Source organism: Notolepis coatsorum (assembly GCF_963971535.1).
Source record: "Notolepis coatsorum genome assembly, chromosome: 4".
Classification (NCBI taxonomy): domain Eukaryota; kingdom Metazoa; phylum Chordata; class Actinopteri; order Aulopiformes; family Paralepididae; genus Notolepis; species Notolepis coatsorum.
The window spans coordinates 115,381,481-115,407,884 of NC_140168.1; the positions used below are offsets into that span (position 1 = coordinate 115,381,481).

Consider the following 26,404-nt stretch of genomic DNA (forward strand, 5'->3'; position numbering starts at 1 on the left):
TTCACTCGCGACCTGCACAACGCCGTCCCCAGTCCCCTACACACACACACACAAGCTACTGCATCAAAGTTACTACTTATGATTAACAAGGCATTCGTTTTGTGGCATTAACGTTATATAGTTAGTGTTACACGTTCAATAACATCAGCATATTATTTACCCAAATGTAGCAAGCGTTCATACTAGCTCAGTTCCTTCCGTTGCTCATAGAGCCCTGAGTTTTACCCATTCTGCAATCTGTTAATAAAGTTTTCAATCAGACACATGTATAGAAAGGCTTTGTTTTATTATAACATTCGTTGCAGTAAAATCATTATGCCTCGTTTAACTCATCCTGCGGAGCTAAAAGCTAAACGTCGGCCGCGCCGCCGTTGTGGTTGTTGTAGAAAAGCTCTCGTCAAAATCAATGGCGGAAGTAAAAAATGTATACGCGCTTGCCGATTGGTGGTAACAGCAGAGGCGGGTGCAAGCGGTGTGTGACGTAATTGGCAGAATCGACAGTAGTACTAGTAGTAGTAGTTGTTACAAAGGGTCAGATTAAACCGAATATATATATTTACTGCTTGAGATCCCTTGTATAATATTTGTATATCGTTTGATATCCCTTGTATATTCTTTGTATATATACACGGAATATCCCTTTACCTGGGTACAAACCAGACCATAATATTCGTTCTCCTATTGGACAGCGACCCCTAGGCGCCAACGGCCATACCCCCAATGGCAAGTTCAAAGGCAACGCCAAGGCATGTCTCAACATGTCCAGGTCTGCGCAGTAATACGAGACAGAACTGAGGTTGGCACTAGATAATTCACCTTACGTATAAATACGGCGCAGGTGGAAACAGCAGCAGTTCGTTCATTACTAGTAAAGCCTTCACCACGAGTCAACGACCAAGTGAAGTGAGCAACCTTGCGTCTAAATAGAGCACTTAGAACATGTGCGAATAGGATAGTAAAGTGTCATAGTTTGGTGAAGTAACGTCAAGTTCAACCTAGTTTAATGTGACGGATAGTGCACAGGAGAATCTACACCGGCGAATGCAGAACCATTTTCTGGTTGGATTATATTGCTTTGGTACCGTGACTGCTGGAGCAGAGAACCGTCTACCCCACTATCGTGTGGGATCTACCCCAGTGAGGAGCATCCCTCGAGCCCGCCTCTAGGAGGAGGCTGGCTAGCTTTCATCCATGCTGTCGGGCATACTGGATTATAGCTGTTGCTTTGTCTGCGGACCAAGGGAGTACTGCACTGGCTCCTGTATCTGGAGCCTCGTTATTCCGCGTTGACCCAGACTTTGCACCCGAACATTCCTCTACCCTGCCGGCTTACAACCGGAGGGAACCCCCCAGTGTCTCCAGCTGACTACTAGTGTGCCTTACGTAATTGCTATGCTACAGGTGGCGTCAGTTATACCCATCTTACTATTCTCATGGACTTACGCTCTTGACCTACTTTAAGTGTTCTTCGCCTTACAAGCGCGAGTATAATTCTCAATCTGTAACCTACCGTTGCTTGCTCTAATAATAATAAATCCCTCTAACTAGAACTTTGTGTGTCATTGCCGTATTCTTGTGTGGGTGTTCACCATATATATTCATGTACTGTATGGCCAGTAATTAAAGTACATAACTAAGTAGTGGTTTAATAATACCATACTCTCAATACAGTCAGGGAATTGTACCCCTCAGTTACAGTAGTAGTAGTAGTAGTAGTAGTAGTAGTAGTAGTAGTAGCAGCAGTAGTAGTAGTAGTAGTAGTAGTAGTAGTAGTAGTAGCAGTAGTAGTAGCAGCAGTAGTAGTAGTAGTAGTAGTAGTAGTAGTAGTAGTAGTAGTAGCAGTAGTAGTAGCAGCAGTAGTAGTAGCAGTAGCAGCAGCAGCAGTAGTAGTAGCAGTAGTAGTAGTAGTAGTAGTAGTAGTAGTAGTAGTAGCAGTAGTAGTAGCAGTAGTAGTAGTAGTAGTAACAGTAGTAGCAGTAGTAGTAGTAGTAGCAGTAGTAGCAGTAGTAGTAGTAGTAGTAGTAGTAGTAGTAGTAGTAGTAGTAGCAGTAGTAGTAGTAGTAGTAGTAGTAGTAGTAGCAGTCAGGGTTAGAAATTAACATTTTTTTTCAAGGGCTTTTTTCGCCCCCCTTAATTGATTTTCGGGGGCTTTTTTTGTATTTCGGGGGCACTGAATTTTTATGATGAAAATTAACATAAGGATTATAAAACATTGTTGACACTTTTTTTTACAGTCTTCGTCCCTATGTTTGATAATGTAATGTTAATGTCTCCATATATAGGGCTCTACGCTAACCTTTTTCCCAAGGAGCACATGTGCTCCTAAATAAAATGTTAATAAATAAAATCTAAATAAAAATTTAGGAGCACACAAAGAAATTTAGGAGCACAGTGAAAATTGTTCAAGTAACACAGAGTTTATTAACGATTTATCTCATGCATTATTATACTGTGCGTGTGCACACTATGAATTGAAAATGGGGGACCCTGATGTAAACAAGACGAAAGTCTTTCTCTGGTCTGCATCCCCTTAACTTGTGTGTATTGAGCTGTACTGTATTGTACCCATTCTGCAATCTGTTAATAAAGTTTTCAATCAATCAAACGCAAAGGATATCGGTTGTCAAGCTGCTTTTGTATGTTGTAGTGTTGTTATGATACCAACATTTTGACTTTGATACAGATAGGAAAGGTAATGGAATATATTATTAGATGACAGAACATTGAAAATTCTTTATACAATTATTTAATTCATTATGAAATAGAAATTCCGTTTTTGGGTGGAACGTTTGTTGCAAGGAGGGAGGAGGCGGGGACCGCTGCGTGTTACACACAACACGGAGAAATGGTCTAGCTGCTTCGGTGCGTCGTTAACGTTAACGTCGGAAGAAATTCCCCACTAAGCCCTAAATTCAGAGCAGAGCAGTATCCTAATGACTTTTATGCTTCAGTCGATAAGGTGTTTTGCGAATTCTGTCAACATACCGTGGGGACTGGACCCGCAAAAACACGTGCGAATATCACTTCAAAAGCCATGTCAGCCGGATTCCTCTCTTTCTCCTCCTCTCTCTTTTGCTCAAAATAAAAATGAATGGGCTTCATGGCTGGCTGATTTTTTTGCGTTGTCTGATTCTGAATGTATAACTTGCCTAAGCCGGTACCGTGACTTTGTTTTCGGGCGCTACTGTGATTGGACGTTTATGCGCCTTGTGTAATGTGGGACTATTATAACAGCGGAGCTGTTTTGTAATCGTCACTCGTCTCGAGTAAATGATTTTTCCGGGTGGCGCACACACACATATTATTAGGGCCAAATACAAGGGAAATGCTCGCACTGTAGATCATATATATAATTATATATATAATTAGTAAACTGTCGGGGGCATTTTCTGCCCCCCTTAACTGATATTCGGGGGCATTTTGTCCATTTTCAAGGGCATTTTGCCCCGAGCCCCCGTTAATTTCGAACCCTGGTAGCAGTAGTAGTAGTAGTAGTAGTAGTAGTACTAGTAGTAGTAGTAGTAGTAGTAGGTGCAGTAGTAGTAGTAGTAGTAGTAGCAGCAGTAGTAGTAGTAGTAGTAGTAGTAGTAGTAGTAGTAGTAGTAGTAGTAGTAGTAACAGTAGAAGTATTACCTCCCACATGGGTTTAACCCCTTCTTTAAACAGGTGGAAGTCGCTGTGACCCGTCAGGTCTCCAGGGCGGACCAGATGACTATAGAACTTCCAGAACTGCTCCACCTGAACCAATCACAGCACAGCATTATTAAAACAGTGTGTGTGTGTTAGTGTTGTCACGATACTGGAATTTCGAACTTCGATACGATACCTTGAAAAGTATCGATCTTCGATACCACAGGGAGAAAGGTTAAATCTTAAAATAATTATAATAATAATTAAAAAGATAAATATATTTTTTTTTAATTAATTTTGCTTTTGTTGCTGGTTGATTCTCCTCAGCTTCTCTCTGGTACTATAAGAGAAGATAAATATAACACTTTTAAAACCCTTTGTTTATCTTTAGATCACACATATAAAAATAACTAAATGATATAATCTTAGAAATTAAGTAAAGTTAATAGTACTGCGTGTTAAGCATAACAGATTGATTGATTGCAAATTGTATTAACAGATTGCAGAATGGGTACAATACAGTACAGCTCAATACACACAATTGTTAAGGGGATGCAGACCAGAGAAAGACTTTCGTCTTGTTTACATCAGGGTCCCCCATTTTCAATTCATCAAGACATATGACATTTTCTTTTTCTTTAATTTTTTAAATCAAATTTAATTCATTACCTTTTTTCAACTGCAAAGTAAAACTTTGTCAACATGTTTTATCTAATAAAATAAAATCAGTCTGTTCATCTCACATCAATCATTTTTATTGCAGAACATGGTATTTTCTCAAGCAGACAGATGTCAACACTGTAATCTGTGTTGCATGTACCTGACAAACTGAACTGTTTGTATTACAGTCATATTCCAACTTAACTGAATGCACAATGCATGTGTGTGTGTGTGTGTGTGTGTGTGTGTGTGTGTGTGTGTGTGTGTGGACTACTGTACTATTACAGGTATTGAAATGAACAATGCAACTTCCTTATACAAAAAAAATAATAAAAAATCTTTTTTATGAATAATTAAATATCGATATTGCGGGAAATGAGTATTGAAACCATTTTAAATATTCAGAATCGATATGTACTAGTGTGTGTGTATACAGTGCAGCCCCAATTCTGAGCTTATTATTTGGGTCAATGTCAATATACTGTTATGATTCAGGGGAACCATCCTACAGTATCTCTGTGTGAGCACACAAGGTGTTACAGTGTAAACCATCCTACAGTATCTCTGTGTGAGCACACAAGGTGTTACAGTGTAAACCATCCTACAGTATCTCTGTGTGAGCACACAAGGTGTTACAGTGTAAACCATCCTACAGTATCTCTGTGTGAGCACACAAGGTGTTACAGTGTAAACCATCCTACAGCATCTCTGTGTGAGCACACAAGGTGTTACAGTGTAAACCATCCTACATCATCTCTGTGTGAGCACACAAGGTGTTACAGTGTAAACCATCCTACAGTATCTCTGTGTGAGCACACAAGGTGTTACAGTGTAAACCATCCTACAGTATCTCTGTGTGAGCACACAAGGTGTTACAGTGTAAACCATCCTACAGCATCTCTGTGTGAGCACACAAGGTGTTACAGTGTAAACCATCCTACATCATCTCTGTGTGAGCACACAAGGTGTTACAGTGTAAACCATCCCACATCATCTCTGTGTGAGCACACAAGGTGTTACAGTGTGAACCATCCCACATCATCTCTGTGTGAGCACACAAGGTGTTACAGTGTAAACCATCCCACATCATCTCTGTGTGAGCACACAAGGTGTTACAGTGTAAACCATCCCACATCATCTCTGTGTGAGCACACAAGGTGTTACAGTGTAAACCATCCTACATCATCTCTGTGTGAGCACACAAGGTGTTACAGTGTAAACCATCCTACAGTATCTCTGTGTGAGCACACAAGGTGTTACAGTGTAAACCATCCTACAGTATCTCTGTGTGAGCACACAAGGTGTTACAGTGTAAACCATCCTACATCATCTCTGTGTGAGCACACAAGGTGTTACAGTGTAAACCATCCCACATCATCTCTGTGTGAGCACACAAGGTGTTACAGTGTAAACCATCCCACATCATCTCTGTGTGAGCACACAAGGTGTTACAGTGTAAACCATCCCACATCATCTCTGTGTGAGCACACAAGGTGTTACAGTGTGAACCATCCCACATCATCTCTGTGTGAGCACACAAGGTGTTACAGTGTAAACCATCCCACATCATCTCTGTGTGAGCACACAAGGTGTTACAGTGTAAACCATCCCACATCATCTCTGTGTGAGCACACAAGGTGTTACAGTGTAAACCATCCCACATCATCTCTGTGTGAACACACAAGGTGTTACAGTGTAAACCATCCCACATCATCTCTGTGTGAGCACACAAGGTGTTACAGTGTAAACCATCCTACATCATCTCTGTGTGAGCACACAAGGTGTTACAGTGTAAACCATCCTACATCATCTCTGTGTGAGCACACAAGGTGTTACAGTGTAAACCATCCCACATCATCTCTGTGTGAGCACACAAGGTGTTACAGTGTAAACCATCCTACATCATCTCTGTGTGAGCACACAAGGTGTTACAGTGTAAACCATCCTACATCATCTCTGTGTGAGCACACAAGGTGTTACAGTGTAAACCATCCTACATCATCTCTGTGTGAGCACACAAGGTGTTACAGTGTACACCATCCTACAGTATCTGTGTGAGCACACAAGGTGTTACAGTGTAAACCATCCCACATCATCTCTGTGTGAGCACACAAGGTGTTACAGTGTAAACCATCCTACATCATCTCTGTGTGAGCACACAAGGTGTTACAGTGTAAACCATCCTACATCATCTCTGTGTGAGCACACAAGGTGTTACAGTGTAAACCATCCTACATCATCTCTGTGTGAGCACACAAGGTGTTACAGTGTAAACCATCCTACATCATATCTGTGTGAGCACACAAGGTGTTACAGTGTAAACCATCCCACATCATCTCTGTGTGAGCACACAAGGTGTTACAGTGTAAACCATCCCACATCATCTCTGTGTGAGCACACAAGGTGTTACAGTGTAAACCATCCCACATCATCTCTGTGTGAGCACACAAGGTGTTACAGTGTAAACCATCCCACATCATCTCTGTGTGAGCACACAAGGTGTTACAGTGTAAACCATCCCACATCATCTCTGTGTGAGCACACAAGGTGTTACAGTGTAAACCATCCCACATCATCTCTGTGTGAGCACACAAGGTGTTACAGTGTGAACCATCCCACATCATCTCTGTGTGAGCACACAAGGTGTTACAGTGTAAACCATCCCACATCATCTCTGTGTGAGCACACAAGGTGTTACAGTGTAAACCATCCTACATCATCTCTGTGTGAGCACACAAGGTGTTACAGTGTAAACCATCCTACATCATCTCTGTGTGAGCACACAAGGTGTTACAGTGTAAACCATCCCACATCATCTCTGTGTGAGCACACAAGGTGTTACAGTGTAAACCATCCCACATCATCTCTGTGTGAGCACACAAGGTGTTACAGTGTAAACCATCCTACATCATCTCTGTGTGAGCACACAAGGTGTTACAGTGTAAACCATCCTACAGTATCTCTGTGTGAGCACACAAGGTGTTACAGTGTAAACCATCCTACATCATCTCTGTGTGAGCACACAAGGTGTTACAGTGTAAACCATCCTACATCATCTCTGTGTGAGCACACAAGGTGTTACAGTGTAAACCATCCTACATCATCTCTGTGTGAGCACACAAGGTGTTACAGTGTAAACCATCCCACATCATCTCTGTGTGAGCACACAAGGTGTTACAGTGTAAACCATCCCACATCATCTCTGTGTGAGCACACAAGGTGTTACAGTGTAAACCATCCCACATCATCTCTGTGTGAGCACACAAGGTGTTACAGTGTAAACCATCCCACATCATCTCTGTGTGAGCACACAAGGTGTTACAGTGTAAACCATCCCACATCATCTCTGTGTGAGCACACAAGGTGTTACAGTGTAAACCATCCCACATCATCTCTGTGTGAGCACACAAGGTGTTACAGTGTAAACCATCCCACATCATTTCTGTGTGAGCACACAAGGTGTTACAGTGTGAACCATCCTACATCATCTCTGTGTGAGCACACAAGGTGTTACAGTGTAAACCATCCTACATCATCTCTGTGTGAGCACACAAGGTGTTACAGTGTAAACCATCCTACATCATCTCTGTGTGAGCACACAAGGTGTTACAGTGTAAACCATCCCACATCATCTCTGTGTGAGCACACAAGGTGTTACAGTGTAAACCATCCCACATCATCTCTGTGTGAGCACACAAGGTGTTACAGTGTAAACCATCCTACATCATCTCTGTGTGAGCACACAAGGTGTTACAGTGTAAACCATCCTACATCATCTCTGTGTGAGCACACAAGGTGTTACAGTGTAAACCATCCCACATCATCTCTGTGTGAGCACACAAGGTGTTACAGTGTAAACCATCCCACATCATCTCTGTGTGAGCACACAAGGTGTTACAGTGTAAACCATCCTACAGTATCGCTGTGTGAGCACACAAGGTGTTACAGTGTAAACCATCCTACAGTATCTCTGTGTGAGCACACAAGGTGTTACAGTGTAAACCATCCTACATCATCTCTGTGTGAGCACACAAGGTGTTACAGTGTAAACCATCCTACAGTATCTCTGTGTGAGCACACAAGGTGTTACAGTGTAAACCATCCCACATCATCTCTGTGTGAGCACACAAGGTGTTACAGTGTAAACCATCCTACATCATCTCTGTGTGAGCACACAAGGTGTTACAGTGTAAACCATCCTACAGTATCTCTGTGTGAGCACACAAGGTGTTACAGTGTGAACCATCCCACATCATCTCTGTGTGAGCACACAAGGTGTTACAGTGTAAACCATCCTACATCATCTCTGTGTGAGCACACAAGGTGTTACAGTGTAAACCATCCCACATCATCTCTGTGTGAGCACACAAGGTGTTACAGTGTAAACCATCCCACATCATCTCTGTGTGAGCACACAAGGTGTTACAGTGTAAACCATCCTACATCATCTCTGTGTGAGCACATAAGGTGTTACAGTGTAAACCATCCCACATCATCTCTGTGTGAGCACACAAGGTGTTACAGTGTGAACCATCCCACATCATCTCTGTGTGAGCACACAAGGTGTTACAGTGTAAACCATCCTACATCATCTCTGTGTGAGCACACAAGGTGTTAGTGTAAACCATCCTACATCATCTCTGTGTGAGCACACAAGGTGTTACAGTGTAAACCATCCTACATCATCTCTGTGTGAGCACACAAGGTGTTACAGTGTAAACCATCCCACATCATCTCTGTGTGAGCACACAAGGTGTTACAGTGTAAACCATCCTACATCATCTCTGTGTGAGCACACAAGGTGTTACAGTGTAAACCATCCTACATCATCTCTGTGTGAGCACACAAGGTGTTACAGTGTAAACCATCCTACATCATCTCTGTGTGAGCACACAAGGTGTTACAGTGTAAACCATCCTACATCATCTCTGTGTGAGCACACAAGGTGTTACAGTGTAAACCATCCTACATCATCTCTGTGTGAGCACACAAGGTGTTACAGTGTAAACCATCCTACAGTATCTCTGTGTGAGCACACAAGGTGTTACAGTGTAAACCATCCTACATCATCTCTGTGTGAGCACACAAGGTGTTACAGTGTAAACCATCCCACATCATCTCTGTGTGAGCACACAAGGTGTTACAGTGTAAACCATCCCACATCATCTCTGTGTGAGCACACAAGGTGTTACAGTGTAAACCATCCCACATCATCTCTGTGTGAGCACACAAGGTGTTACAGTGTAAACCATCCTACATCATCTCTGTGTGAGCACACAAGGTGTTACAGTGTAAACCATCCTACATCATCTCTGTGTGAGCACACAAGGTGTTACAGTGTAAACCATCCCACATCATCTCTGTGTGAGCACACAAGGTGTTACAGTGTGAACCATCCTACATCATCTCTGTGTGAGCACACAAGGTGTTACAGTGTAAACCATCCTACATCATCTGTGTGAGCACACAAGGTGTTACAGTGTAAACCATCCTACATCATCTCTGTGTGAGCACACAAGGTGTTACAGTGTAAACCATCCTACAGTATCTCTGTGTGAGCACACAAGGTGTTACAGTGTAAACCATCCTACATCATCTCTGTGTGAGCACACAAGGTGTTACAGTGTGAACCATCCTACATCATCTGTGTGTGAGCACACAAGGTGTTACAGTGTAAACCATCCTACATCATCTCTGTGTGAGCACACAAGGTGTTACAGTGTGAACCATCCTACATCATCTGTGTGTGAGCACACAAGGTGTTACAGTGTGAACCATCCTACAGTATCTGTGTGAGCACACAAGGTGTTACAGTGTGAACCATCCTACATCATCTCTGTGTGAGCACACAAGGTGTTACAGTGTAAACCATCCTACATCATCTCTGTGTGAGCACACAAGGTGTTACAGTGTAAACCATCCTACAGTATCTCTGTGTGAGCACACAAGGTGTTACAGTGTAAACCATCCTACATCATCTCTGTGTGAGCACACAAGGTGTTACAGTGTAAACCATCCTACATCCATCCTACATCATCTCTGTGTGAGCACACAAGGTGTTACAGTGTAAACCATCCTACATCATCTCTGTGTGAGCACACAAGGTGTTACAGTGTAAACCATCCTACAGTATCTCTGTGTGAGCACACAAGGTGTTACAGTGTAAACCATCCTACAGTATCTCTGTGTGAGCACACAAGGTGTTACAGTGTAAACCATCCTACAGTATCTCTGTGTGAAGAAACCTTGTGTTTTGTTGAATTACCAAGGAATTTCTATTTAGGCTTTTGAACCTCCATGTTATATGAAGATATTGGATATTGTTCCGTGTGATTTTTAGCAGACAATGTAAAAATACATAAATTCTGGTATATCCACACGCGCACGCGCACACACGCACACACAAGGCTGAGCCCGAACCCTGTTTTTAGGGTTTGAACGTTCGCCAGGGTTTATCGAACGAACGTTCGTATTTTTTAATTTTTTAATAAAAAAATTTTTTAATAAATTTTTTTCTTCATTTTTTTAATAATATTTTTTTTTTTATTGTATTATTATAGATCCTACGGAGGGCGGCATTGCATAGTCTATTGGTGAAAAACATGTTGTTTACAGTGGTGGCTGTTCATGTAAACATGTAATTAAACAAAGCACTCAGAAGAAAAGAAACAAGCTACTGAATCAAAGTATGATAAACAATAGCCCTTGCAGTCACGTAAGGGGCTAGATAAACAAAGGCATTAGTTTTGTGACATTAACGTTATATAGTTAGTGTTACACGTTCAATAACAGGTATTCACTCTTGGTCGACGGGGAGGGGAGCCGGGAGGAGAGGCGCACGCCTCGGCTCAACAGACCCGTCCACCGTCTACCTCGGAACGGCCGGGCTCCCAACACGCCTGCCGCCCGTCCGCCCTACCGAGGTAGACGGTGGACGGGTCTGTCCACCGTGCACCTGCTGTTGTTTCCAACGCAACCACCTCCCGCCATGAAGCTCGCGCTCCGTGGCCGAAAAAGGCTGGTATTCATTAATGATCCTTCTGCAGGTTCACCTACGGAAACCTCGTTACCGATTACTTCCTCGGCGGGGAGCTAACTACGGCTCCCCGGTAGCTACGGTAAGTCTGTTGAGGTTTCTCTCAAGCAGATCAATGGCGCGCGCGCACACACACACACACACACACACACACACACACACACACACACACACACACACACACACACACACACACACACACACACACACACACACACACACACACACACACACACACACACACACACACACACACACACACACACACACACACACACACACACACACACACACACACACACACACACACACACACACACTCATATAGCTCTCCTCCTTTTCTGTTGTGGGCTCCTATCAATGTCCCTCTCTGCATGTTTTGTTTTTTTTGTTTTCTGTTTCTGTGGAGCCAGGGCCCCAAATTTGGGCCGCGGCTACCATCTTGGGGGACTAACTTTCATAGTGATTTTTGGGAAGGTATACACCCCTGCTTCTAGAAAATATGTGATAGCAATGCAGCAGTTGCCTCCAAATGTGTGCTATCACATGTTTTATAACACTACCAAGCATATTTTTCAGGCCTCATGTCAGAAATTACATGCCCCAAATGAATCATGATAGCTCCTGAACCATAAGGCCTATAAGCATGTTTCTGGTCTCCTTTGATAGGTAACAAGCTAGGACATATGAATACAGTGTAAGTAAACCCACATCTATTACCATTCCAGAGTAAATGGAGATAAAATGAAGGAAAACATCATATTTTTACCCTCGCCTGGTACATAATCTTAATTTAAAAGGCAATATGACCATTATAACCAATATCCCATGGGTAATAATGCAACTGAATGTGTTCTCCTACTCCTTGACTACAAATCTAACTCTGGATGTGATGAAAATACACTAAAAATACAACATTTATGATACAATTTATAAAGATATCCCATTCGATCCATGGACATGACTTTTCAAGGCTGTCTAGATCTATAATTATTGTTGTAGCTGAGGGGTACAATTCCCTGACTGTATTGTTAGATATGATATTTAATACCACTACCTCATGTACTTTAACTTCTGGCCACCCAGTACAAGATATAAGTATGATGAACACTTTCCCACCTGATGAAACGAACCAACACAAATGTACCAAATCGAATATTTAATACAGCAAAAGGTGTATACAACATTCACTTAATTACATTTATGATTTGAAATATTGGATATGCACTTTTATGGCAAATGAGTATTCGTAGGTAAATCAACATTGAATGTCCAATCTCTGGTTGCGCAGGGAGTAAGTATACAACCTGGAATATTTAGGAAACGATAGCGATGGTACTTAAATGATTATAGCTGGATACACTAAGGGGGGGGGGGGTCCCGCTGGTTGTAAGACAGTAGGAGGGGGGGGTTAGAGAAGCCGCTGGCGGTATCCCATCTGGCCGACGGTGTCTTGGGAGAATCCAAAGTCTTAGACACAGTGCCCACAGAACCTCGGGCCGCAGACGAATACAGCTGGACCCTCTGTGGAACGGTATCTGCCGGTCCACAACGGAGAGACGTGGTGCGACCTCACGTGTAGAGCGCCGCCTCACCTGGAGTCCTCTCCGGGGGGTAATTCCAACACTCGACAGTGTTGGCCTTTATCCATGGAATAATCAAAGCACACAAAGCATAATCCAAGAGCCGTGGAAGGCTCGCCGTCGTCGGGTAGAGTAATCCAATATACAGGTCCAGTCGCTCTTGACCCGGAGCTCCTCGGATGCAATCACCACTAGGGGTCTGACCAGCCTGGATAAGCGTCCAGATAACGTCAGGAACGATGGGGGTACTGATAACTGTAGAACTCGAACCGAACGATGCACCATACATAAATAGACTATTATTAGCTTAATAGAATACGTCCAACTCGACGGTATGGTGCCAAACTATGACCATTCAACTATTAATCTACACGATATCTCAATGCCTATTCTGGGCCAAGTAGGCCTTACTACACCGCACGTGCGTGGTGGGGAGGCTTTTGCGTCTGTCACTCTGTTGGAGGGTAAAGAACTGGACTAAAAGAAAGTTCTACTTTACGAGCGCCATATATATATGCGCTATGAACAAATAGTACCATTCGTATTTCGCCCGGCATATTACTGCGCGGAACCGGGGGTTGCCTCGACATGTTAGGCGGCACGATTGAACTTGGACCTAGGGGTATGGCAACCTGGCGCCAGGTTCTCGTCCAATGGTAGAATGAAACTATTATGGGCTGTTTAGTAGAAACGGGGATATTCAATGCATATTGTACAAGGAATATACAGGGGATATCAAACGATATACAAATACAATTAAATATATATATATAAATAAATATACATATTCGGTTTAATCTGATCCTTCACAACAATTGTCATCTGACTCCACCCACCCATATGAACAAACATTTGATTGGATGTCTATAAGCCAACCACTGTTCTAACATCATCTAAAGTGGACTGCATTAGAGCCACACTCTTCTTTCAGCAAGCATGGACGATCGTGATCCTAGGAGAAAGCGTAAGGAACATTTGAATCAATTAATCATGTTTTAAACATGTTACTGTGCAAGTTAAGATGTGTTAACATGTTACTGTGCAGGTTAAGAGGTTAGGATGTTACTGTGCAGGTTAAGATGTTAACATGTTACTGTGCAGGTTAAGATGTGTTAACATGTTACTGTGCAGGTTAAGAGGTTAGGATGTTACTGTGCAGGTTAAGATGTTAACATGTTACTGTGCAGGTTAAGATGTGTTAACATGTTACTGTGCAGGTTAAGAGGTTAAGATGTTAACATGTTACTGTGCAGGTTAAGAGGTTAAGATGTTAACATGTTACTGTGCAGGTTAAGAGGTTAAGATGTTAACATGTTACTGTGCAGGTTAAGATGTGTTAACATGTTACTGTGCAGGTTAAGATGTTAACATGTTACTGTGCAGGTTAAGATGTGTTAACATGTTACTGTGCAGGTTAAGATGTGTTAACATGTTACTGTGCAGGTTAAGATGTGTTAACATGTTACTGTGCAGGTTAAGAGGTTAAGATGTTACTGTGCAGGTTAAGAGGTTAAGATGTTAACATGTTACTGTGCAGGTTAAGAGGTTAAGATGTTACTGTGCAGGTTAAGAGGTTAAGACGTTAACATGTTACTGTGCAGGTTAAGATGTGTTAACATGTTACTGTGCAGGTTAAGATGTGTTAACATGTTACTGTGCAGGTTAAGAGGTTAAGATGTTACTGTGCAGGTTAAGAGGTTAACATGTTACTGTGCAGGTTAAGATGTGTTAACATGTTACTGTGCAGGTTAAGATGTGTTAACATGTTACTGTGCAGGTTAAGAGGTTAAGATGTTACTGTGCAGGTTAAGAGGTTAACATGTTACTGTGCAGGTTAAGAGGTTAAGATGTTAACATGTTACTGTGCAGGTTAAGAGGTTAAGCTGTTACTGTGCAGGTTAAGATGTGTTAACATGTTACTGTGCAGGTTAAGATGTGTTAACATGTTACTGTGCAGGTTAAGAGGTTAAGATGTTAACATGTTACTGTGCAGGTTAAGATGTCAAAGTACATAATCTGTGTTTAACCCTTATGTTGTGTTAGAGTCTCCTGTGACCCGTTTCAAGTTTAAATTATATAATAACAACCCTCTATTTTTCTTTTCATTGGAACGAGGCTTCATGATATCCTTCACGATAGCTATATAAACACTACACAACTGATTTTGACAATTTTTGCAAATTCTGAAGGTCTCTCTAAAACAAAAGTGTATAATTTGGTGTTCAAGTCTGGGAAGACCCAGCAGTGCATTTAAATGTTGTGGGTAACTCTGGGTCAAATTTGGGTCAGTCAAGATTCATCTTTGATCTTTAGACACCCCACCCCCACCTCCACGGGAACAATTACTTTTTGCAACATGCACCTGTTCTCCCAAACCCTCTGGCACCCCTCCCCCACAGGAACTCAACCTTTCTCACAGAATATGCACCCTGATATTCAACTTGAACGTAAACACACAGGTGATTTTTTCATCAGCAATGTTAGTGATTATTATTCGTTTTTTTTTTTTTTCAGGTACTGTGGTGAGAGAGACGAGTAGAGTAGATTTAGATCTGGAGTAGCTGAATCAATTTGCATCAGAATGGAGAGCCATACACACAGAGATTCTATTAAGAAACAGTGTATCATACACCAGGACACATCAAAAGAAGATGACCATTTAGTTAGTCCTCAAGACTATGCATCCTGGGAAACATTACTTGAAGCAGCCAAAGTGAGAAAGTATGCTCCTATTTTAGATGTTGCGCAATAACTTGGAGAAAAAGAAGTCCCAAGAATCTACTATCATGGAAAATGCAGAAGCCTATTCACCATGAAGAGAGACTTAGAGACTCTGAAAAGGAAAGTCAAAGAAAGCATTACTGATGAATCTGGTGAGACATCAAAAAGGCCAAGGAGGAGATCTTCATCAGAAGCAAGAGTGTATGATAAAATCTGCATTTTTTGTGATAAGATGAAGAAGGTTCTAAAGGGCTCCCAGGTGCGTGAAAAGCTTACACAAGCTGTACAACTCAGAGCTGACCAAACACTACGAGAATGTGCAACCCAAAAGGGAGATGAAAAGATTCTAGCAGTAACAAGCAGAGACATAGTAGCTGCAGAGGTGCACTATCATCGTTCATGCTATAAGGATTACACCAGAATGAAGAAAAAGGCACCCGAGTACAAAGAGAATGATGAAGAAACAGATGGTGATGAACTGTATAAAATGATTGAAAGGGAAGCCTATAAAGACCTTTTCAATTATATCAGAACTGATATCATACCCAACAAGATGATTGTACAAGTCACTTCTTTGCTCACGAAACTTGAATCTTTCATGCTATCTGGTGCAGTTACACTCAGGCAAGATTTTACAAGGAATCATATTCGTAGGAAACTTGAATCTGAGCTGGGCAATTCAGTAGATATATTTCCAGATGACAAAGGAAAATTGTTGATGGTTCCTAAGTGTATCCTTAAGGGACATTGTCTTGGAAAATCAAACTCTACAGAGGGAGCTCAAAGTTTGGAGGGCCAAGTCAACCAATCTCAACAAGATCATAGATCAAACTTCATCATATATCAGATCAATCATTAGACAGGAGATGACTGACTCCCTGGCCCTTCCACCCATCTGATGTGAAAGATAGATATGCTCATATGTCCATACCAGAACAACTAGAACGGCTTCTTGTTGGACTGCTCACTGGAAATCCTGACACCAAAACTCAAACACAGAGTCAATGCTCTGGTTCAGTCATTTAGTCAGGACATAATATATGCTGTGACATGTGGTCAACACAAACCACCAAAGCACCTTCTACTTCCTTATGCAGTAAAAACATTGACAGGTAACACTGAGCTCATCCAAACACTGAACAGGCTTGGGCATGGGGTCTCTTACTCCCAACTTGAAGAGAATGACACTGCTCTGTGTCTCCAAAAGCTAGCAACAGCCTCAAACCAGAGAGTTGTACCACCAGCATCCATCAAGCCTCATGTCTTCACCAATCTTGCATGGGACAATATCGATAGACTTGAGGAAACTCTCACTGGAAAGGGCACATCACATAGAGTCAATGGCATAGTTGTACAGGCCAATGTCTATGGACCACAACTGCCAAGAGCTGAGCTTCCACACATTGAGAAACTGAAGCAGAGATCGGTCACCATTGAGGACCAAGAACTGGGAGTATATGTAGCAGGTGCGCGTGTGGGCCCACAGCCTCTCCTAACCAGGGAACACTGTGTCCAGGAAACCAAGGAAGCTGCTCTTCTTGCCTGCAAGAAGAACCTGGTGTGGGCACTTGCAAGGAAAACGGATACAGAGAATCAGACAATCCCAAGCTGGACTGGTTTTAATATCAGCACCAGGGACCAAGAACCAATCTCACAAGATATAGTTGGGTATCTGCCAACCATCAATTCACCAGCCACACAGTTGACCACAGTGTTTGAAATCCTGAATCAATCAGAGATAATCAGGAAGGAACTGCATCTAGAAACAATTGTGGTAGTCATGGATCAAGCACTCTAGGCGAAAGCCACTGAAATAGCCTGGAAGCACAAAGAGCGCTTCTCCAACATTCTTCTCAGAATGGGGACATTCCATACCATATGTAATGCCTTAGCCATCCTAGGAAAGCGATTTCGGGATGCTGGTCTAAAAGACATATGCATAGAGGCTGGAATTGTCGCAGAGGGTTCGGTCAATGGAGTCGTTGATGGTAAACACTATAACTTGTCAGGGTCCACAAGTACATCTATGAAGCACTGATGAGACTTCCATGGGCAGAGTTCACACCGTGGGTTGAGGACAGCATTCCAGAGAAGAGTGGGATGATCAAATCACTCTTGGACAATGTGAAAGACATGGCCAGTGACTTGAACCAACAGACGGCGAACAATCTGCTGCAAAGTCCACTCTTAGCTGAGCTGATAACCCTGTGGACAGACTTTCTGGAACACCTCCGTCACAACAATGGAGAGCTTTCTGCATTCTGGATGTCATACATTGACATGGTAGAGGACGTAATACTTGGCCTTCTGCGTGCCTCTCGGGAGGGGGACTGGGAGTTGCACCTCCATGCTATAAGAAGCATGATCCCATGGTGCTTTGCCTATGATAAGATAAATTATGCCAGGTACCTGTCCCCTTACTTTGCTCAGATGACAAACCTCCCAGAGAAGCATCCTTCTGTGTATGAGGCGTTCAAGACAGGCCAATTCTCAGTGCAGCTGTCAAGTAACAACCCCTTTGGACGGATCCCTGTGGACCAGGCTACTGAAGTCACAGTTAACAAAGACACACAGACTCCTGGAGGCACAACACGGTTCAGCCTGAATGCCGGAGCTGTCAAGCGCCACTACATAACAGCTGAGCACCGCAGTGCATTCCTGGGACAGTTAAGGGAGATGGTGCAAGGTAACAAATCAGAGGTTTGTCATGCGGAGCTAGAGCGGCCAAGAATCCAGAAAGATGAGGAAGCCGTTTCAGCAGTGGTTAGCCTCATACAGGAATGGGTCAACCCATTTGCAGAGAAACGTGACCTCATTAGCATCTCTACAGCAAAGACAGCCCCCAAGGAGATTGCCTCAGACCTGATGAATGCATATGAGATTGGTGAGCAATGCTATGAAATCTTTAAGGATGAGAGACTGGAGAAAGACCCACCAGCAAAGAAATTCCATGACCCAATGAAAACGAACAGGCTGAAAACATTCAGTGATATGTGTAAGAAGAAAGAAGTTAAATCAAGTGGGAGGGCAACCATCTTAAAAGCAGACAGGTCTTTGTTTGGACGCATCATAGTGATGGCACAAGGGCGCAGTCTACATATGGAGGATATCCTTTCTCATCCCCTTGGGCCATTGCCCTGGGCCCTGTCCACACCAGACGGATTGCTGAGAAAGACCAATAAAGCGACTTTGGCAACAACCTTGCAGAAGAATTTAGCAGTAGCAGAGCAACTCCCAGAGAACTCTGCTACAGTGGTTGATGGAATGAACTTGGTCCAAAGAGTGAAAGGTGATCAAGTTACTTTCAGAGATGTTGCCACAACAGTTCTGGGTATGGCTCTGAGGGAAGGCAGTCAGAGTAGCAGAATAGATGGTGTGTTTGACACATACAAGGAGAACTCTATCAAGAACAGTGAAAGATCTCTACGGGGTGAAGAGACTGGTCATGAGTTGCAAGGTATCACAGGCACACAGATGGTGAGGCAGTGGAGGAGCTTCCTGACCAAAGTCAGTAACAAAACTAGTCGCATTAGCTTTATAGTCGATGAATGGAGGAAGGCAGAGTACAGAGCAAAGCTACAAGACAAGATTCTGTATGCAACTGTGAATGACAAATGTTACAGAATCACATCTCAGGACAGTGAGGTGTCAGCTCTTCAATGCCAACAAGAAGAAGAAGATGGCCGCCTACTTCTCCATGCTGCCCATGCCACAAGAGAGGGATACCCATCTGTAGTTATCTGCTCAGAAGACAGATGTCTTTAGCATTCTGTGACAAGATTGAGGCCCCATTATTCCAGATGTGTGGCAGTAAATCCCGTGCAAGGCTTGTGGACATCAGGAAGGTTGCTGCCACTGTTGGCGTAGAGGTGTGTAGGGCTCTCATCGGGTTGCATGCATATACAGGATGTGACACTGTAAGTGCTTTTGCAGGCAAAGGGAAGACAAGTGCCCTAAAAATTCTGACCAGCAACAGGCAAAATCAGAACACATTCTCAGACTTGGGTCAGGAATGGGATCTCTCCCCAGAGCTGATGGACAAACTAGAGGCATTTACATGTCTCCTGTATGCCCCAAAAGCATCAACCACCAACGTCAATGAGCTCAGATATCACCTTTTCTGTGCCAAAAAAGGTGAACTTGAATCATCAACTCCCACCATGCAAGGACTGCTTAACAAAACATGCACAGAGAGCCAACTACCAGGCTGGTATATGGAGAAGATGTTTGGAGAAGGACCCACAAGTGCCAAGCCCTGTTGGCAGAGGCTGGAAGATGGAGAGAGAAGAGGAAGCTGAACAGTTGGTGGTGGACTGGATGGAAGGCCAGCCAGCACCCGATGCCGTCCTGGATCTACTGGCCTGTAACTGTCCAAAGAAATGTTCACTCCCAAGATGTATGTGTGTTGCAAATGGCCTCAGGTGCACTGACATGTGTAGACTGGCAGACTGTGAGAACCAGGCATCCACCTCAGAGAGTGTGGAAAGTTCTGATGAAGATGTGGAAGACATGGAAGACAGACAATTATTATGATTACTAGGTTATTAACAATAAACCAATTGTAGAGCGCCACCAACAGCGCCACGGATAGAGACTGAGAACTGTCTGTACTTTCCAAAATAAACAAATATCTTTCTGAAAACCAATAAGCATTATATCATTGTATAGGTCTACCTGGGCTGAAAACATTGATAGGTCACATGGCATGACACGCTGTGGCCCTATATGAATGTTGAATATGCATATTGATCAATATTCATTGTTTTTTATTACGATTTCAATGTTCTGGGGAGATTTATGTTTTTGTAACATGGCAGTATTGAAAGAAATAGTGTTTTGGAGTAAAATTACCAGCAAACAGTCAACATGTAAACGGTAACCATGGCCAAAACATTTACATCATCTGAGTATACCTTTTTAAACGGTATCATAAATGTTGTATTTATAGTGTATTCTCATCACATCCAGAGTTAGATTTGTAGTCAAGGAGTAGGAGAACACATTCAGTTGCATTAGTATCCATGGGTTATTGGTTATAAGGGTCATATTGGCTTTTAAATTAAGATTATGTACCATGCAAGGGTAAAAATATTATGTTTTCCTTCATTGTATCTCCATTTACTCTGGAATGGTAATAGATGTGGGTTTACTCACACTGGATTCATGTGTCCTAGCTTGTTACCTATCAAAGGAGACCAGAAACATGCTTATAGGCCTTATGGTTCAGGAGCTATCATGATTCATTTGGGGCATGTAATTTCAGACAGGAGGCCTGAAAGATATGCTTGGTAGTGTTATAAAAGCTGTGATAGCACACATTTGGAGGCAACTGCTGCATTGCTATTAGTGTTGTCAAAAATATCGAAGTATCGATACATATCGATACTGAATATTTAAAACGGCTTCAATACTCATTTCCCGAAGTACCGATACTTTCTGCAGTATCGGTACCAGCTGGCTTGCTCCCGCAAGTTGTTGACAGACAGACGCGCTGCCAGAGCCTTGCCCTTCCGCCTCCTCCTCCTCCTCCTCGCTCAGAGCAACAGACACAAGCTGCTGCTGCAGCCTCCTCGTTGGAAACGGGGTAGTTGTGTCGAGTTCATGCGTGTACTGGTGTAGTGGGCTCGGCTTGACGTTACTCCGTTTCCATGAAGTAATAGGTGGCCAGCTAGCTAGCATTAAGCTAACGGAGGAACGACAGCTAACGTTAGCTAATAATAGCGTTGTTTACAAACTGAAGACAGGGCTGCGCCGCTCGGCTGTGAGGGGGAGGAGGAAGAGAGAGAGAGAGAGATTTCTCCGGAGCTATGCTCGGAGCATTTATTAACGCAATGTTGTTGAAAATGTAACGTTAATAAATGCTCCGAGCATAGCTCCGGAGAAATCTCTCTCTCTCTCTTCCTCCTCCCCCTCACAGCCGAGCAGCGCAGCCCTGTCTTCAGTTTGTAAACAACGCTATTATTAGCTAACGTTAGCTGTCGTTCCTCCGTTAGCTTAATGCTAGCTAGCTGGCCACCTATTACTTCATGGAAACGGAGTAACGTCAAGCCGAGCCCACTACACCAGTACACGCATGAACTCGACACAACTACCCCTAAGGAGGCTGCAGCAGCTTGTGTCTGTTGCTCTGAGCGAGGAGGAGGAGGAGGAGGCGGAAGGGCAAGGCTCTGGCAGCGCGTCTGTCTGTCAACAACTTGCGGGAGCAACTCTCTCTCTCTCTCTCTCTCTCTGGTCATAACTAGAAAGGTGCGCTCAGTAGACCTAAAATCTCCAGCAGCCACTCTCTCTTTCTCTCTCTCTCTCTGATCTAAAGATAAACAAAGGGTTTTAAAAGTGTATTTATCTTCTCGTATAGTACCAGAGAGAAGCTGAGGAGAATCAACCAGCAACAAAAGCAAAATTTGTTAAAAAAATAAAAATAAAATAAAAAATTATAATAAAAAAAAAGATATAATTTTTTTTTTGGTATTGAAAGTATCGAAAGTATCGATACTTTTCAAGGTATCGTATCGAAGTCGAAATTCCAGTATCGTGACAACACTAATTGCTATCACATATTTTCTAGCAGCAGGGGTGTATACCTTCCCAAAAATCACTATGAAAGTTAGTCCCCCAAGATGGTAACGACCAACCCTACTGGCTCACGGCCTAATTTTAGCCATCTTAATTGTTAGTTTCATTATGCATTGTGTGTTGAGTACTGACTTTTAATCATTTTGTTTTGCAATAATAATTGTTTTTGTATGTTTTTTTTGTGTGGACCCCAGGAAGACTAGCTGGTTGCTATGGCACCAGCTAATGGGGATCCGTAATAAAATCAATCAAAACCTTATCCAAATAGCATAGTTACACACATGAATCATCAACAGGTGATTTTCATTCTAGCTGCACAATAAATTATATAGTTGTCAGACCACTTCAAACGAAATATCAAATCAAATTATTACCATAGTGCTTACTTTACAGCCCGGACATTTACCCCAAACACATTTAAACGAGGTACGGAGAAGTTATCGCAACATAATAGTAACTTCTTAATCTCATCCATAGGATGAGAGGAAATTAGTATCCAATCAATCATCTCGTCCGACTCTGGAGAACACTGTAAGCACATTTCCCATAATGTTGGTGTTTTCCAACAAGGTAGGTAAATACTTCACCTACAAACATAATGTTTATTTTAAACAATATTTATGTAAATGTGACACATGTCATACCGTGTTTGAACCCTCAGAGACGGAACAACATGACACTCAGAGGTCAGAGGTCAACTACATGTCATACTGTGTTTGAGTATTCTGATGGAGACCATAAGGTGTGGTGTATAAATATACAGTATGTAAATATATACAGACCAAGGCTACAGCTCCTATAGTATAAATGTACAGTATGTAAATATATACAGACCGAGGCTACAGCTCCTATAGTATAAATGTACAGTATGTAAATATATACAGACCGAGGCTACAGCTCCTATAGTATAAATATACAGTATGTAAATATATACAGACCGAGGCTACAGCTCCTATAGTATAAATATACAGTATGTAAATATATACAGACCGAGGCTACAGCTCCTATAGTATAAATATACAGTATGTAAATATATACAGACCGAGACTACAGCTCCTATAGTATAAATATACAGTATGTAAATATATACAGACCGAGGCTACAGCTCCTATGGTATAAATATACAGTATGTAAATATATACAGACCGAGGCTACAGCTCATATAGTATAAATATACAGTATGTAAATATATACAGACCGAGGCGACAGCTCCTATAGTATAAATATACAGTATGTAAATATATACAGACCGAGGCTACAGCTCCTATAGTATAAATATACAGTATGTAAATATATACAGACCGAGGCTACAGCTCCTATAGTATAAATGTACAGTATGTAAATATATACAGACCGAGGCTACAGCTCCTATAGTATAAATATACAGTATGTAAATATATACAGACCGAGGCTACAGCTCCTATAGTATAAATATACAGTATGTAAATATATACAGACCGAGGCTACAGCTCCTATAGCAGGGTTAGAAATTAACATTTTTTTTCAAGGGCTTTTTTTGCCCCCCTTAATTGATTTTCGGGGGCTTTTTTTATTTATTTCGGGGGCACAACATTTTTATAATGAAAATTAACAAAGATTATAAAACATTGTTGACACTATGTTTGATAACGTAATGTTAATGTCTCCATATATAGGGCTCTACGCTAACCTTTTTCCCAAGGAGCACATGTGCTCCTAAATAAAATGTTAATAAATAAAATCTAAATACAAATTTAGGAGCACACAGAAATTTAGGAGCACAGTGACAATTGTTCAAGTAACACACACACACACGCACGATGTGTGACATCATGGCTTGGTTTCATGTTTTGAGGTACCTTCAATTATCTGTAAATAATACATACATACTCTATCTAAATAGATTAAATATTATTGTCCCTGAGGGCAAGTTGTGTTGTTGTCTTGATATATCTACAAATAGCAGACGAATAACCGGTTGCCTCTGGATCAATGAATGTCTAATATTGAATAATATTATTAGATATTTTATTTTTAACATCCCTAATTCCAACAGTCAAGAGGCTTGTTTCAAATTGATGAAAAACCCCACACACGCAACGTTTGTGAGTATAGCAGGCTCTGGCCAGATCGATCAATGAAATACGTTCCGCGCTCAGCGCTGTGGAATGAAGGAAATGCGCATCGGATTTGGAATGTGTTATTCTTTGGAGTTGTGTTACAAATGCAACGGTCTTTCCCCGCCGAACACAAGTTACTTAACGTTACACAGGTCGCGCTATGCAGATGCTTAGCTTGCTAACGTTAAGATAGCAGTGTAATGCTTGATGAGAGCAGAGCGCTCTGTCTATGTTCTCATCCTCTCAAGTGCCTGTAACACGCAGCGGGCCCCGCCTCCCTCCTCCTTGGAACAAACATTCCACCCAAAAACTGAATTTCAGTCCAGTTTCAATCTGAACTATTAACAGCGGAGCTGTTTTGTAATCTTCACAATCACTCGTCTGTCTCGCACACTGCAAGTAAATGATTTTTCCGGTTTGCACACACACATATTATTAGGGGCAAATACGAGGGAAATGCTCGCACTGTAGAGCATATATATAATTATATATATAATTAGTAAACTGTCTGGGGCTTTTTTTGCCCCCCTTAACTGATTTTCGAGGGCATTTGGTCAATTTTCGAGGGCATTTTGCCCCAAGCCCCCGTTAATTTCGAACCCTGTCCTATAGTATAAATATACAGTATGTAAATATATACAGACCGAGACTACAGCTCCTATAGTATAAATATACAGTATGTAAATATATACAGACCGAGACTACAGCTCCTATAATATAAATATACAGTATGTAAATATATACAGACCTAGGCTACAGCTCCTATAGTATAAATATACAGTATGTAAATATATACAGACCGAGGCTACAGCTCCTATAGTATAAATGTACACAGTATGTAAATATATACAGACCGAGGCTACAGCTCCTATAGTATAAATATACAGTATGTAAATATATACAGACCGAGGCTACAGCTCCTATAGTATAAATGTACAGTATGTAAATATATACAGACCGAGGCTACAGGTCCTATAGTATAAATATACAGTATGTAAATATATACAGACCGAGGCTACAGCTCCTATAATATAAATATACAGTATGTAAATATATACAGACCGAGGCTACAGCTCCTATAGTATAAATATACAGTATGTAAATATATACAGACCGAGGCTACAGCTCCTATAGTATAAATGTACAGTATGTAAATATATACAGACCGAGGCTACAGCTCCTATAGTATAAATATACAGTATGTAAATATATACAGACCGAGGCTACAGCTCCTATAGTATAAATATACAGTATGTAAATATATACAGACCGAGGCTACAGCTCATATAGTATAAATATACAGTATGTAAATATATACAGACCGAGGCTACAGCTCCTATAGTATAAATGTACAGTATGTAAATATATACAGACCGAGGCTACAGCTCCTATAGTATAAATATACAGTATGTAAATATATACAGACAGAGGCTACAGCTCCTATAGTATAAATATACAGTATGTAAATATATACAGACCGAGGCTACAGCTCCTATAGTATAAATATACAGTATGTAAATATATACAGACCGAGGCTACAGCTCATATAGTATAAATATACAGTATGTAAATATATACAGACCGAGGCTACAGCTCCTATAGTATAAATGTACAGTATGTAAATATATACAGACCGAGGCTACAGCTCCTATAGTATAAATGTACAGTATGTAAATATATACAGACCGAGGCTACAGCTCCTATAGTATAAATATACAGTATGTAAATATATACAGACCGAGGCTACAGCTCCTATAGTATAAATATACAGTATGTAAATATATACAGACCGAGGCTACAGCTCCTATAATATAAATATACAGTATGTAAATATATACAGATCGAGGCTACAGCTCCTATAGTATAAATGTACAGTATGTAAATATATACAGACAGAGGCTACAGCTCCTATAGTATAAATGTACAGTATGTAAATATATACAGACCGAGGCTACAGCTCCTATAGTATAAATATACAGTATGTAAATATATACAGACAGAGGCTACAGCTCCTATAGTATAAATATACAGTATGTAAATATATACAGACGAGGCTACAGCTCCTATAGTATAAATATACAGTATGTAAATATATACAGAGC

General features: G+C 41.6%; 1 protein-coding gene across 2 annotated transcripts in view; it reads right to left on the reverse strand.

Annotated features, from left to right (window-relative positions):
- The window catches only part of LOC311227387 (eukaryotic translation initiation factor 4E type 2-like), a 57,400-nt gene that overhangs the window by 15,458 nt on the left and 15,538 nt on the right, over nt 1-26,404 (reverse strand). For both annotated transcript variants that reach the window (XM_084313011.1, XM_084313010.1), the window contains exon 3: nt 3,634-3,738. In XM_084313011.1, the coding sequence (XP_084169137.1) occupies nt 3,634-3,738 (105 nt within the window). The remainder of the gene's footprint in view (nt 1-3,633; nt 3,739-26,404) is intronic.